We start from the raw sequence: 15,326 nt of genomic DNA, 5'->3' as shown, positions 1-15,326 counted from the left end.
TTCATAGAAATGTATATTTAAACTGGGTGAATTTTACTGAAAGTATATCATACCTCAATAAATCTAACTAAAAAAAAGATAAGAAGGAGGCTCTATAGATTAAAAAAAAAAACACTTATAGAAGAATGTCAACTCACAGTAATGTATAGCACTTATTTAGATACTGACTTTCTGTTAAAGTAGGTTGAGGCAATAGGAATATTCAACACTACCTGTATATTTGATGACATTAAGGGAATACTATTCTTAGTAATGTATTAAGATGTTGTAGTTATGTTAATATGGAATAAATGAAACTATAGGAATTTTTATCTTAGAAATACATACTTAAATTATACAGATGAAATGATATGATTACTGGAATTTCCTTCAAAGAAATCTTGCAGTTGGAGAGTAGGTAAACATGTATAGTTGAAATAAGATTGGCCATAAGTTGATAATTATTGAAGACGAATGATGAGTACATAAGCATCCATTGTATTGTTTTCTCTATGTGTTAAAATATATTTGAGAATTCTCCACAATAAAAATTAATTAAGGAATTATAGCTCAGTTTTACAAATGCATGTTTAGTAAATAGATTTTAACAGTATTGCACTGAATAGAGTTTATCCCAGAAATGTAAGCATGGTTTCATATTTGAAAATCCATCAATTGCATCACAGCAATTCAAATAAGAAAAATCACAGAAGGCTTACAATAGACACTGAAAGCAGATGACAAATAACATACTCCCGATGGCATTTTTTTAAACTACAAATAAAAAACCTCACTTTCCTAACTAGATGAAGATTAAAACTTATGGTGAGATACAAGGCATTGTTTTACAGAGTGTGGTCCATGGCTTCCTGGTATCTGGGGGACTCAGAGATAGTATTTAAAAATAAAGATCTGCTGAATCATGAGTCCTATGCATTTACCTGCTGGAAACAATAAAATATACTCTCCAGTTGATGTCACTCACTTTCTAGCCTCATTTTTATCCTTCTATTTTTCCCCAATTAATTCCCACTCCTAGTTCCCACTCTAGTAACTGAGAATGGATCTAGTCTTAGCTCAATTACCTTACAGAAGGTATTCTAAAAGAAAAACAAAAATTGTTTCTTGTCACATCTAATTGAAGACCCCGCTCGTCCTAACCCAGCTCAAATTGTATCTCCTTTGCGAAATCTTCTCAGATCTGCTCTACCAGCCTTATAACTTAATTGCTAGGCTATTATATAGTCTTCTATTTTAGAATTTAACAGAATATGTTCTGATTATTTGTTCACATGTCTGCCTTTTCCACCAGATTATGAGTTCTTTTGGTCAGGAAAAAAGATGCATGGTTTTTATTTTTGTTTTTGCCTTCCTTAGTAGTAAGTTTACTACCTAGTACCAATGTAATCTATGCTTTAAAGATACTACATCTATTCAAAATGAGTTGTTTTCATATTTTGCCAATCATATATAAGGTCATTTAATAACAGAAAGGAAATAGAGAGGCTTGCTTTAATACAGTTTTTCTTTCTTTAATGTGGTATAAAAAGATCACGTGTGAAAGGAGAGTGGGGAAGCAAAGGTGGTTATTTCATCAGTTTTTGGAGACAGCTATTAAAAATAATTATATTAATTCTGTTATTCAATTATCTACTTCATTTAGCATTGCTAAACACAAATTACATATTTTATAATTAACTTATAACCACTTCATGTATTTTATCATTACTTAATATTATTATATATTAATTTAATACTTAGTACATAGAAATAATTTAAAGTAAATAATGCAACTTATTAAAGTAAAGCAATGCATAATAGTAAGGATAGTTGACATTAATGATTAAGTAACTTTGATATATTTTTGCATCAAATGACGTATTTATGCAATTTTTTAAATTTATTTAATTCCAGTTGTGTTGCTTGATACAACAACTGTGCTGGGAGAGCTAGGATGGAAAACATATCCATTAAATGGGGTAAGTTTGAATATCTTTTTGAACTTGTCATCCTTGTTAGGTGTTTAGGGTCTGTTATAGTAGTTGAAAGACTGGTAGATTTTTGACATTATGTAGTATGCGTTTTAGCATATAACTTTAAATTCCATAGAAAAGACAAAATACAGTTAGAACTGGCAATAAATGAGAATAATACGTAAAACATCTTTGCTTTCTTTTAAATCAGTAATTGTTCTTTAAAACAGCGTATATAGTAATATAAGAATATTTCTCATATAAATATTTTCTTTAGAAATAATTTCTATGTGTATATTCAAGACACTTCTCTGTTTATATCATTAAATTTGGTAACCAGTAAATATTTGTGCATAAACAAATTTCAGGTTATCATAAGTAGATTTTAGAAATATTAATGATTTGGTTTTTATTAGATAATATGAGTCTACTAAAGCAGTATGTGTTTTTTGAAGTTGGCCAAAAGGTACATTATGATTAGGTTTTACTTTTAGCTGGAAGTAGTTCCCTTTGAAAGGCTTATAAGGTATAAGGATGTATAATTTACAAATATGGTTTTTCAGGTAGCTGTGATTATATTTTACTTTTTATGTGTTTTAATATATTTCTCATAATTTTCACATTATAATATGTTGTTGTTTTTTCAAGTTAAACATCTAAAAATTCCTATGAGAAGTTAAATCTGCCTGTCTTTGTTTATCAGGCTTTTTTTTTTTTTTTAAATTCGTTTGCTTTATAGATTGATTTTATTTTTTCATTAATTTTCATTGTATTCTCATAGAGCTCTTATCAAACCATTGGTGAGAAATACACCTCTTAAACTAAGATTATGCTTTAAGTTTTACTATCTTATTTTTATTAAAATGAATAAATACCTGCATCTGTTGAGTGTATTCAGCATGTCATGTTAATCAGTAACTTTCAAGAAGTGAATGAAACTTTTTTCCTAGACACCTTTATAATATAATACATCTCTTTTTCTTAGTATACAGAGTAACTTATAAGAACTTACAAATAATTTGCAAGCCCTAGTTTTCCCTTTTCTGAAAAACAGACAAAAACATTAGTGATCATATTATCACTGTCTTTATATAGTCATAACCGAGGAATCATGTAAGAGTCAAGAGTTATAGCCCTGCTCTAATGATAGTGTTTGGCTTGATCAGCAGCATTTCAGAGGAAACTGGTAATCAAGACACACCGGGATTTACAGAGTTAAGATAAACTTACTGCCATCATTCTTGTGATGATTTTATCGTAGGTGTAATGAAATGGGGAATTTTTTTTTACTACTTCTGGAATTTTTTTTACTACTTCTGGTTAAGGGAAATTGTCTAAAAAGTGATTCTTATGCCATAGTATTCTATTTGCCAGACACTGCACTAATAATTTTAGATTTTATTTTCACAATGGCCCTATAGTGAGTGATGGTCTTTAATTCAAATTAAGCTATTTCTGACTTTAAGGCCTGTATCTTTACAGTGGCACTGCTGAAAGGAATATTGGAAACTTCATAAAAGGTCAATTACTTATGTGTGATATTTACATAATTGATTTAGAATTCTTTTCTCTCCTTGATAAATAAATTGCTAGATAGAGTGTACATTTTGGATACCAGCCAGGGATTAGCAAGAGGAGAGAAAGAAAGAAGAGGAGGAGAATATAATAGAAAAGAAATAGAGTAGAGTAAAGTGGAAAAGAAAAAGATAGTTAAAATTTCTTGAGCATTTACCATGTTAGGTTTTGTTCAAAGCACATTATGTAGTCCTATAATCAAGTATAATTTTATCCCTATTAAAAGATGTGAATATTGAGACTCAGGTACATTAAATAAATTTTATAAGTTCTTAGAGCTAGGAAGTAGTGCAGCAGAATTCTAAGCCAAACATATTCTATTCTTGACACTTACTGGTAGTCATTTCACAGCTAGGTGCTTTTTATTTCTTCTGAGATTCTACCATATAAAAATGAAGGCCAATGATCAATATGTAACTGCTGAGGGAAAATTAATACGTAGATTTAGACTTTAAAAAGTAAATTGAATACTCATACCTTGGAATATCACTATTGGAATAGATTATATTAGTTTTAGACTATCCCCCAAATAACAATGCATAAATGGCAAGGATCAGTAGTAGGAACACTTTAAATTGGGAGCACATGAACATATTTTATGACAGATATATCCTATAAGTAAGTTTTAAAGCAAATATACAACTTAAATTCTATTTCAATAAAGAGAATGGATTACTGACAAAAACTGAAGTTTTACTTAATGCTTATAGGTTAAAACAAGGGAAGAAATAATCAGTAAGAATGAAGAACTTTTTGAAAAAAAATGCTGCTAAATTTTGCAAGAATAAAATTCGTTTAGATATCAATACCAGTTAAATTGTTTAAAATCTGTGGAAGCTGTTAATCAGTTTATAACATTTAAACCAGCATTTATTTCTGTATATTAAACTTGTAATTATATCTATTTGAAATTGTATATTTTTTTCAGATTCTCAGGTTTATTGAGCCATGCTAATTTGAATGGCCATTTTAACTGAAGTTGCTTTTTTTTTTTTCAGACACTAAAAAAGTCTAGCAGTATAAAGATAATTCTAAATGATCATAAGTCCAAAGAAAGTATCTCCAGGTCATTTTGAATAATGTTATTTGAAAGAATGATAAAGGGAGGGATTAATTCTCATCAGGGAAAATTGGTAGTAGGATGTAACATATCAGCTCTTTCTTATAAATGCTGAAGGAATTGTATATGCGCTGGAAGAAAGGAGATAGAAATCACCTTTATGGCAAAGGGGATGGTCTGAGAGAAAGCACAGAATTCTTAAATAAGTGTGTTGTTTTGGAATGTTGAGACTCATTTGTGTGGCTAGAGTGGAGGAATATGGTGGGGATTATAGGATAGGCTATATTATGGAAGACTTAGCATTTAAATATCTTAATTGATCTAGAGAGTGTATATTTCAGCCCCAGTAAATAAAAGTAAAAGATTTCTGGGTTCTCTTAAACAAACGAGCAAACAAAAATTACTGAAGCTTTCTTTTGATTAAGACAATAATATAGACCCTTGGAAATGAAAGATGTCTTGAACAATTAAAAGGAAAGGATGTTCAAAATATAGGTGATATGACATTACAGTCATGCATCACTAAACAGCAGGGATATGTTTTGAGAAATGTGTAGTTAGGCAATTTTGTCATTATACGAACATCATAGAACATACTTACACAAACCTAGATGGTATAGCCTACTACAGACCTAGGTTATATGGTATAAACTATTGCTCCTTGGCTACAATATTCTACAGCATCTTACTGTACTAAATACTGTAGGCAGCTTTAACACAGTGGTATCTGAATATCTAAACATATATAAACATAGAAAATATACAGTAACATATGATATAAAAGATAAAAAATAGAGTACTCCTGGGCACTTACCAAGAATGGAGCTTCTGGGACTGAAAATTGCTCTCAGTGATGAGATTTGAGTGACTATGAAGGACTAGAACATTACTGTCCATTACTGTGGACTTTATAAACACTGTCCCACAAACCCTCCCCCTGTTTCCCTACTACAAGGTCAGAAATAAGATATCAAAGCTGCCAATGCTACTCCATGAACAAGAATGTGGGCTAAATCAACTAGAAATATCCAGCAGATACTGGATGAGTAAGGTGTAGAGAGAAAGGGCCTAAGGATCAGTAGGAATAAGAAATCAAGATGGAGAGATAAAAGAACATAGGGATTGTTTTGGCAATGTGGTTTTGGCTATTGCGTGTTGGAGCAGTGATCAAATTAAGGAATTTTGTGGTATTTATTTTTAAAAAGTCTACATAAAAACAAAACAAAACAAAAATTCACATAGAGAGGATGTAGAACTGACTCAATATTTTGACTTTGGAAATTTATTTTTTGTTCCATTGATCCAATCTGGCAAAAAGAGCTCTCTCTGGCATTGATCTGATACAAGAAATAAAACTTGTCTATGCTTTACATCATTACAACCCCAAAATCTTGTCAAGTACAAGGACTCTCTGACTCCGCACTATCACAGAAAGCCCTTATTAAAGTGGCAGTGGCACTTAATACTTGTTAAGGTAGTTCCTGTGGACCTGTGTCCTTATACAGAATTTTAGATTCTCAGCAAAGAAATTACAACAATATACTCTGAAGACCATTAAGCTACAACTGGGAAGGCTGTAGAGTCCTTTGAATATGTAGCACTGGGAGGACAAGTTCCTCTGTGATGAAACAGGTCAGTGTCTGACTAATTAGGATATAATCTGTGCACTCAAAAGTGCTCGAATGAGAGGAAATCTATTGCCAAGCCCCAAAGATACTGCTCCCAAAAGAGGAAAACATTCCTCCTGAACCACATATTCTTCCATTTCATACAGAAAATTCAGCTCCATTATAATCTTATGGGATTATGTATATAGTCTATTGTTGACCAAAATGATGTTACATGGCTTATGACTGTATTGATATATTGAGAACTGAGTGAAATATATTATATTTGTATAGGGTCCAAACTTGGTTTTAGAAAAGAATACATCAGAGAATTTGGGTGATAATTCTTAACACTGTGCTCTTATTCTCTAATGTCAGGAATCATATGTCTACATAATTCAAAACTTTTAAGAACTTTATCCCGTAAGTGTCCTTTCCATCCTTTATCTGTCAACATACTACATTAAGATAATGAAACTATGATGATATAGCATAGTAGTTAAAAGTTCCTTGCTAATCAATGAAAGAATTATGCATGAACAAAAATTTTTGCATGGCACTGTGGAAGTGCTATGCAAATACTTCTTCACTATTCTTACAAACATTAAGTATAGTGTTCTCATAAACATTAAGTATAGGCATATGCCCTGGGCTCTTTATTTGCTTTGAATAGCTAACAACTGAATCATACTAAATTTCACTCTGTGAAAAACTGAAGGACCTTTTAATTTTGGAAATCTCCTGGGAAGGAAACAGCTAGTTTTTAAGAAGTAATGCCATTTTAATGCCAACGAGAAAAAAGAAATACAAAAGAAACTACTCGTGCAGTAACTTTTTGTAAAAGAAGAAATTTAAAAATATGTGTATCTCCTGAGCTTATTCTTGTAATCTGAAAATTTCTGGAAAAAATTTATATATTTTCTTGAAACATTAACTTTCACATTTAATACTTTCTTTTTGATATTTGTATTTATTCTATTTATTTTTAGTTAATATATAACACTATAGATGACAGAGAAAACACAATTACAATAAGAAGACCTATAGTTGTGCGTGATCATCAAAATCCTTAATACCTGTTACAGATTGGGCCCCATTCATTGACACATAGCAGGGAGTGTGTCATATTAGGGCATCCTGGCTCAATATTGACTCTGCTAATAACCAGAAAAATAAAACTTTTCATAAGATATAAAAAAAAAATTCACGATTAAAAACTTTAATTGTTTCTTTGAGCTTTAGTAATTATATTTGATATTTCTAAAAAATATAGCTATGTGGATTTTTTATTTTGATACTGTAATTGAAAAAGATAAATGAATTGCTTGGGTAGCTGCATACTGGTTATTAAAGGTACTTGTATAAGGACCTAAATAAAACTTGACAGTTAAAAATAGCATTTCATCATTATCGTCATCATCATCATCATCATCATCATCATCATAACTCTGTAAGATCTTATTTGATTTACAACCTAAAATTACATATGCTTAATGTTGATGGAAATAACTTGATTTTTAAGCACTTCTTTAACTCATCTGAAAGATTTTCACCATTTATTTTTATTTACAGCAATATTTTGAGCAAGAAAATGAAAGATTTGCTTGTCTTAAATATTTTTCCCAATTTCTTCTTTCGGCAACTAAAAGGTAGTTAAGTTTTAAAAGCTCTTTTTTAATGTATGCATGGTAGATCATATCTTGTTGCAAAGTCACAGTAGACATAGACATCAGCACACCAATATTCAAAATCAAACTTGCTTTTCAGCAGTGAAGTACAATTTAATAAAAAAAAAAATAAGAGAAAACTGAGCGTTAATAGTAAAAAGAAGTGCTATTAGATATTAGGTTGCATTTTATATTAATCATGACAATTAGAGTTTGGAAAAGTTTGTGTTTCTCAGATGCCAAGTATTGGTTTTAAATAGTGTATTTTATATATATATATATATATATATATATATATATACACACATTTTTTTTTGCATGCTGTGACTTTGATGATAATTAGGATTTGAATAGTGTAAGATAATACAAGATATATGATTTTACCACTTAAACATAGTGATTTGATATTAGGAAATTAATCCTAAGATATGTAGGAAAATAAAGATACAAGTCATTCTTATCTAAATAAAAACTATAAGTATATTTTGTGTACATAATTGCTAGTTGTTTAAATAAATATTAAAATTTAATTAAAATATATTAATTACTAATTTATAATGATTCTAAAACAGAAATTAATGATTTTTATAATAAAAAAAGCCCTATATTATAAATAAACTGAGTAGAAAGCTACTTTATTCCATAAATCAGAGGCCATCATTTCCTAATATCATTGGTCCAGAGTTGAAAAATCAAATGTAGGATGTATTTATGATAGCAAATAGAATAATTACTAATAATTAATTTTGATTATTTTATTATAATTTATATATTTTGTATAGTAAGACAAATTTATCCGAGTAGCAGACTTTACTATTTCATTTTGATTCATTTTATAATACATTGAAATTATTCAAAACTGCAGGTGTTTGTTTATGAAAATACAAACTTTAATGATAATTTCTGTTAAAAATGAATTGTTTTAGTTATTTTCAAAACTGTTAAATAGTTTCTATTGTCATATTTTGAGACTCAGAGATTCTTTCCACAGTCGTGCCTAGTCTACTAATGAGTTCATCACAGGCATTCTTCATGTGTATTAAATTGTTCTTAATCTCTACCATTTCTTTTATGATTCTTTTTTAGGATTTCCATCCCTCTGCTTGCATTATTCATCTCTTCTTACATGTTGTCTACTTTATCCATGAAAGGCCTTAGCATTTTAATCATAGTTTTTAAAATTTCCCATTCTGATAACTCTAACATCCCTGCCATATCTGACTCTGGCCCATGATGCTTCTTCGAACCTCTTCAAACTGATTTCGCCTTTTAGTACACGTGGTAATTTTTTATTGAAAGGTAGACGTCTGGGTAAAATGTCTGGGTAAAATAAACTGTGGTAAATACGCCTTTAGTAATGTAGTTGTAAGATGCTGGGAAAGAGAAAGTGTTCTGTAGTCTTATGGTTAAGTCTCAGTCTTTTGGTGAACCTGTTCCCCGCCCTCCCCCACCCCCAACTTGTGAATTTCATTAGTGCTTCTCAGCTTTCTTTCCTCCTGTTAGGTGGGATAAGACAGCTAAAGGGAGCTGGAGTTGGGTATTTTCTGCCCTCTACATGGAGGCAAGGGCAGGCTGGAACTGGGTATTTTCCTTCCCTCAAGCAGGTTAGGCTCTGATAAAACCCCAGCAAGGTTAGACTCTGATAAGAGTTTCTCCTGAGGGTCAGCCTTGTTAAGAACAAAGTGGTCTGGCATATTTCAAAGTGTTTCCTTTAAATTTTCACCTACCATAGAAATATAATTGGCTAAAACTTTTGCTTAAGCAGTTTCACAAATTACAATTTTACTTAATTTTCTTTAACCTACTGTTTTTATGCAATTAACTCTCTGAATCTTTTACTTTCTCTTAACTTTAATCACTATCAGTAGAAGTCGACTTTATTTTCAAGTCCATTTAATCTAAAACATTAATCAAACTTTTATGCTTTGGTTTACATGACATTATTGCTATTATTCTTTATGAATCAATAAAGAAAAACTTCAGAGCTTTCCTGTGATGTGCAGATGGAGTAGGAGACTATAACACTCCTAGGAATTCTTGGAAATTTAGTTCCAAATATCTCGGCTTCCCAGAAGACCTAATATAATATAATGCGATTTATTTTTTCAGCATCTCTGCTATTCTTTAATGTATAGATAGTCTTGACGGTGTATTCCCAGAAGCATGTATTTTTTAAAGGTATAGGTTTATATGTTTCCTTAAGTTAGTTACCCTTGATTTACATAATGTAGTTTTTATTTATTCTCTTTATTTTTTACATTATGATAAAGGTGTAAGTTCTGGTTTCCTACTTCCAAGAGAAGATTCCAGTTGTGCTTTTGAAATGCACTCCCATATCATATAATCTAAGATAAGAGTTCTTATTATTTTAATTAGAGTCATTCAAAATATTTATAAACCATTTTATAAATAAATGAAAGATTCAACATTGAAGCCCACTGCAAGCACATATACATACTAAATTATTTTATGAAACTCTAAGAGATTATTAGTCAAATACATAACTAGATGAAATGTAATAGACCAGATATTTTTATAAATTTAATTGTTTGTATTTTAAATGATTGACTCACTCTTATGCTGTACAACCAATCACCAATTACTATTAATTCTACTTCCTAAAGTTTTTTCATATCAGTCTCTATCATCACTGTATCAGTTTGATTCCTCATCATTTTTTCTCCAAATTACCATGATTGTAATTTACCCACAGATATTTAATAAAAGTGGGTTGAATAGCTAAATATATGTACAAGAAACATTATTTTAGATAAGATACTGGGTTTGAGGCTGTATTTTACAATTCATTGGAACTAGAATGATAGTGCGATATTAACTTTGGGCAGAATCAGCTGTAAGAAAAAGACTATAAGATTCTGAAAGTTGAGCTATGTTCTTATTTAGCATTGGTCTTGAGTATGAGTAGAAAAGTTTATAAATTTACTTTCATTTTTGTATTTTAGACAAGCCAGTTCATTTTCTCATTAACAATTTTCTCACCAAAATCGAAGATGAAAGGCGGATGGGAAAGATATTTACCTATGAAATAAAAGGACTATAAAAGAGGTTATAACCTATTTAAGTAACCCCAGTCAAAATGCAACACACTTTCAAAGAATTAACAGTTGGGAACAATTGATGATCTGAATCACATCTTGGAAATATTAACCCCAGATGGTTATTAATCCAGCACCTTGTTATTAAGATGAGAATAAAAATAGAACATATGGGTTTTTAATGGTTGATAGATGAACTGCAAATTTTAGAGAAATTTTACTAACCAGTCAAGCTTTCAAAAAGCATACATCAGCATTAAATGTTTAATAGGCTTTTGTAATCTCAATTCCATACAAAATTAGTATTTTGAACCAATGTAACATAGTTAGCAAAATAGAATTTAAAATGGTTTGAATTTGTTTTATTTTAGCAAAGAAAACCTGTTGTGGTCATAAATGTAATGCTTAACTTAGCAATCTACCCTATAATTAGGTAGCAATGTATGTGAAAATATTTCAATGAAATTAAAAGTCTTTTAAATAAAAATCATGAAACTGGTATTTTAAAATACACACAGAAACACACAGCCAAATGTTATCCTTTGAATGTTCATACATTCTGTAGACCACATTTGGAGAGGTAAAATTAAATCTGTATTACTGATTTAGATAACTCAATTTAATAATGTTATTTATTTAATCAAATTGTATGCTTACCTTAAATGCAATGCTTTCTGATGTACGTTATAAGGGATTTCTTCTGAGAATTTAATACCCACATTATAAATATTGCAGTAAAGAAATACATATGGCAAACATAGTTATTTTTTAATTCTTTCTATTTATAAACACTATATTAATTGTTTGGATAATCATAAGCCTGGTTTGCCTATAACAGTCCTGTTTTATTGTAGTTTTACTAGAATAATTATTAATTGTGCCCCTTTTATTTTTAAAAGTATTCTTATCTGTATGATAAATTGTATAGTGACTTTGATGTTAGTTCAGGTAATAATATAAACTGCATTACAAATAAACCCCAAGTATATAATAATTCTATTAAAACAGACTATTCTTCTCACTCTTGTAGTAGTCTAAAGTGAGTATTCCTAGTATTTAGAAATTCTCTCTCTTCCTCTCCATAGAGAGGATAGTCCTCCTTTTTAAAAGTTCAAAAGTAGTGCACAGCACTTCTCCACATTGTTTACAACCCCATCATATTACTACACCTACCCAAAAAGATGGTGGAAAATGTAAGCCAGCCTGGGAAGAAGTGGGTTTTAGCTGAATGGAGTACTACTAGTTGTCACTTAATAATCATTCTCTATTTTCTTTCTCGTTAACAGAACCTTGATTTTGAGGCAACAATGTGTTCAACTAAAAAACCTTACAGTTTTTAGTTTATTTTGGCAGGTAGTTGTGACCAAAACAATGTTGTTCTAGCCAATTAAATGTAAATAGAGGTGTTTCATGGAATTTTCAGAAAGGCTGTTTAAAATGACCTCTTTAACTAGGGGTCAAACCTTTTTGACTGATACATTACTCTTTTGCTATCTGGAATGCAGCTATGTTGTCTAGAACTTCAATAGACACCTTGAACCCTAAGGTGAATCTGATGATGAGATCATATATTAGGATAATAGAGTTGCCTAATCTACAACCATTAAAATTATATTTATGCTACAGACTTCAATAACATTGGAATATTGCCCTATATGACATTAAATGAAATAAAGAATAAAATATTTTTGATATTTATTTGTTTAAAGTATATGCTAGAACAAACAAACATGATAAGAAATAAAACTACATATTATTATGAATGTTTTTCTCTAGGTCATGAAAATATAGGTGATTTGATTTTCTATTTATATTTCTATTTTTCAAAATTCTCTACAATAAATATATATATATATTTGTTATATCATTCCAATAATGACTTTTCTTTTACAAAATATTGTGTGATTGTTTCCAATAGCTTTTTAATATTTGATATTTCTAAGCACCCAATTATAATCACATACCAGAGAGTAAGAATAAAATTTAAATGTTGAAAAACATGAAAATAAACATTCACAGATATTTTCTATGTTGTTACTAGCTTGTGCTCAGTATCTAACATTAATTTCTACCTCAGAGTAGATAGCCAGCAAATATTGATTAAATGAAAAATTGAATAACTGATTAAATTGATTCATTATTTTTGAATAAGTATTAGTATTATAGAGAAATCTACTTCATAACTCTTCTCTTATAGAGCACTTAATATATCATTATCATTGTGCTAATTTAATTATGTCATACTATTTATTGAAGGGTCTAAAGATTAAGTTTTTAGTATTTCACCATTTTTCTTTCAGCATTTCACTGAAAATCTAAAAAGCAGAGAAAACTTTCCTCATATGAAAACTGAATATTGCACTTAAAATATTCTATCTATATTTCTTTATTTCATTAAAGATCCTTTTCCAGCATTTGCCTACTTGTAAAAGAAATAGGGATAAAAATCAATTATTATAGTCCTGGATTGCAAGATCAATATATAAAAATCAATTTTATTTCTGTATACTATCAACAAAGAAAAAATTTTAAAAAATGCATTTTAATAACATCAAAAAAGACAAATACTTAGAAATAAAATAAAGAAAAGATATACAGGAACTCTTAGTATTGGAAACCGCAAATAGTCTTTAGGAAAAATTAAGACTTACAGCAATAAAAAGTATACATGTTCATGGATTGAGCTAATCAATGTTATATTTTGAGAGTAATGAATTCTTTCATACCACATTTTGAGATTCAGTGAATACAATACAAATAAATACCTTATTTAATGTTTCTTTGTTTCTTCTCCTATTAAATAAAAAGTGTGGCAACATTAACATAACATAAAATGAGCCATTTAAAAATGAACTCTGTGACATTTAGTATATTCACAGTATTGTACAACCATCACTTCTATCTAGTTCTAAAACATGTCCATCACTCCAAAAGGAAACCCCATCCCCATTAAGCAGCTCCTACTTGCTCTCCTTCCCTCTTAGCCCCTGGCAGTGAGCAATCTGCTTTCTGTCTCTATGGATTTACCTATTCTGGATATTTTATGTAAATGAAATCATACAATATGTGGTCTTTTATGTCTGGCTTCTTTTATTTAGCATAACGTTTCTTAATTTTACCCATAATGTAACATTTACCAGTACTTTATTCCTTTTTATTTCTGAATAGTATTCTATTATATGTATATACCATTCATCCACTGATGGACATTCAGGCTATTTTCACCTTTTAATTATTGTTAATAGTGCTACTGTGCATATATATGTATTTTTCGAGTACCTATATTCAATTTGCTTTGCTAGGTCATATTGTTAGGTAGTTAGGTAGTCATGAATGACAGGAGCAAAAGCCCAGCTCTGTAACCACAGAAACCTCCATTAAGGGCCTCCCAGAAATACTCATTTTATGGTTATAAATTACCCCTACATCCTAAGGCACAAAGGCTATAAAAGCTGCTGACTTAAACTAGACACAAATGCGTGCACAGAAAGTACTAGCCTAAATTTCCAGTAACCTCAGCCTCATTATAACATCATTATAATATCATACATATACTGGAAGCTCTTGAATCTAATTATAACAGACTGACTTCAGGGTAAGCACTTGCATATTAGGCAGAGAGTTATGTAACAGCCAAACGTCAGTCAAAATGACCTCATGTGCCAATCATCTAGGAACACCCTTGTAACTTCTCATCATGGCCCTAATATAATGCAGACCTCCCCACCTCCAGGCTGTTAACAGCTTTCTTTGCTAGTAACCAAAAGAGTATATTTGGAGTATATATTTTTTTTACCTTCCAAATTTCATGGGGCTACAGCCTTTCTTGGCTTGGCCTGTCTCCTAAAAATGTACTTTCAATAAATCTTACTTTTTCTAAATATTGTTGGCTTGCAATTCTTTACTGAGTTGGCAGGGAAGAACTGTGGACCCCATCCATGCCACTAGGAAGATGCTGGATTTCACATCACCCATGTAGTAACAATATGGTAATTCTACACCTATTTTTTTGTGGCACTGCCAAACTGTTTTCCATAGTAGCTGAAGCATTTTACATTCTCACCAACAATGTATGAAGGTTTTTATTCTTTCACATCTTCACTAATACTTATTCTCTATTTAGTTTTTCTGTTGCATACGTATGTGGAAATTGATAAGCCAATACTAAAATTTTGTGCAAATTCAAAGAATAACCAATGCAATCTAAAAAAAGAACAACACTGAGGCAGTTATCATAAAAAATGTTACAAACGTTATAATAGTAATAGTAATTAACACAATATATTAGTGTAAGGTTAGGCAAAGTGACTAAAATGACAGATTAGAGAATTTAAAGATAGGCCCACCATGTATTACATCATCCAGTTTGTAATGAGATGACATTATAGTAATGTGAGAAAAATATTCTT

At 30.2% G+C, this 15,326-nt stretch overlaps 1 protein-coding gene across 1 annotated transcript in view; it reads left to right on the top strand.

The window, feature by feature from the left end:
* The window catches only part of EPHA6 (EPH receptor A6), a 795,422-nt gene that overhangs the window by 53,377 nt on the left and 726,719 nt on the right, over nt 1-15,326 (top strand). The window contains 1 exon segment of the mRNA XM_036218922.1: nt 1,894-1,958. Coding sequence (XP_036074815.1) covers nt 1,894-1,958 — 65 coding nt within the window.

The sequence above is a fragment of the Rousettus aegyptiacus genome, unplaced genomic scaffold, assembly GCF_014176215.1.
Source record: "Rousettus aegyptiacus isolate mRouAeg1 unplaced genomic scaffold, mRouAeg1.p scaffold_m13_p_4, whole genome shotgun sequence".
Lineage (NCBI taxonomy): Eukaryota > Metazoa > Chordata > Mammalia > Chiroptera > Pteropodidae > Rousettus > Rousettus aegyptiacus.
The sequence above is the reverse complement of the archived record's forward strand: the minus strand, read 5'-3'. Positions and strand labels throughout refer to the sequence as shown.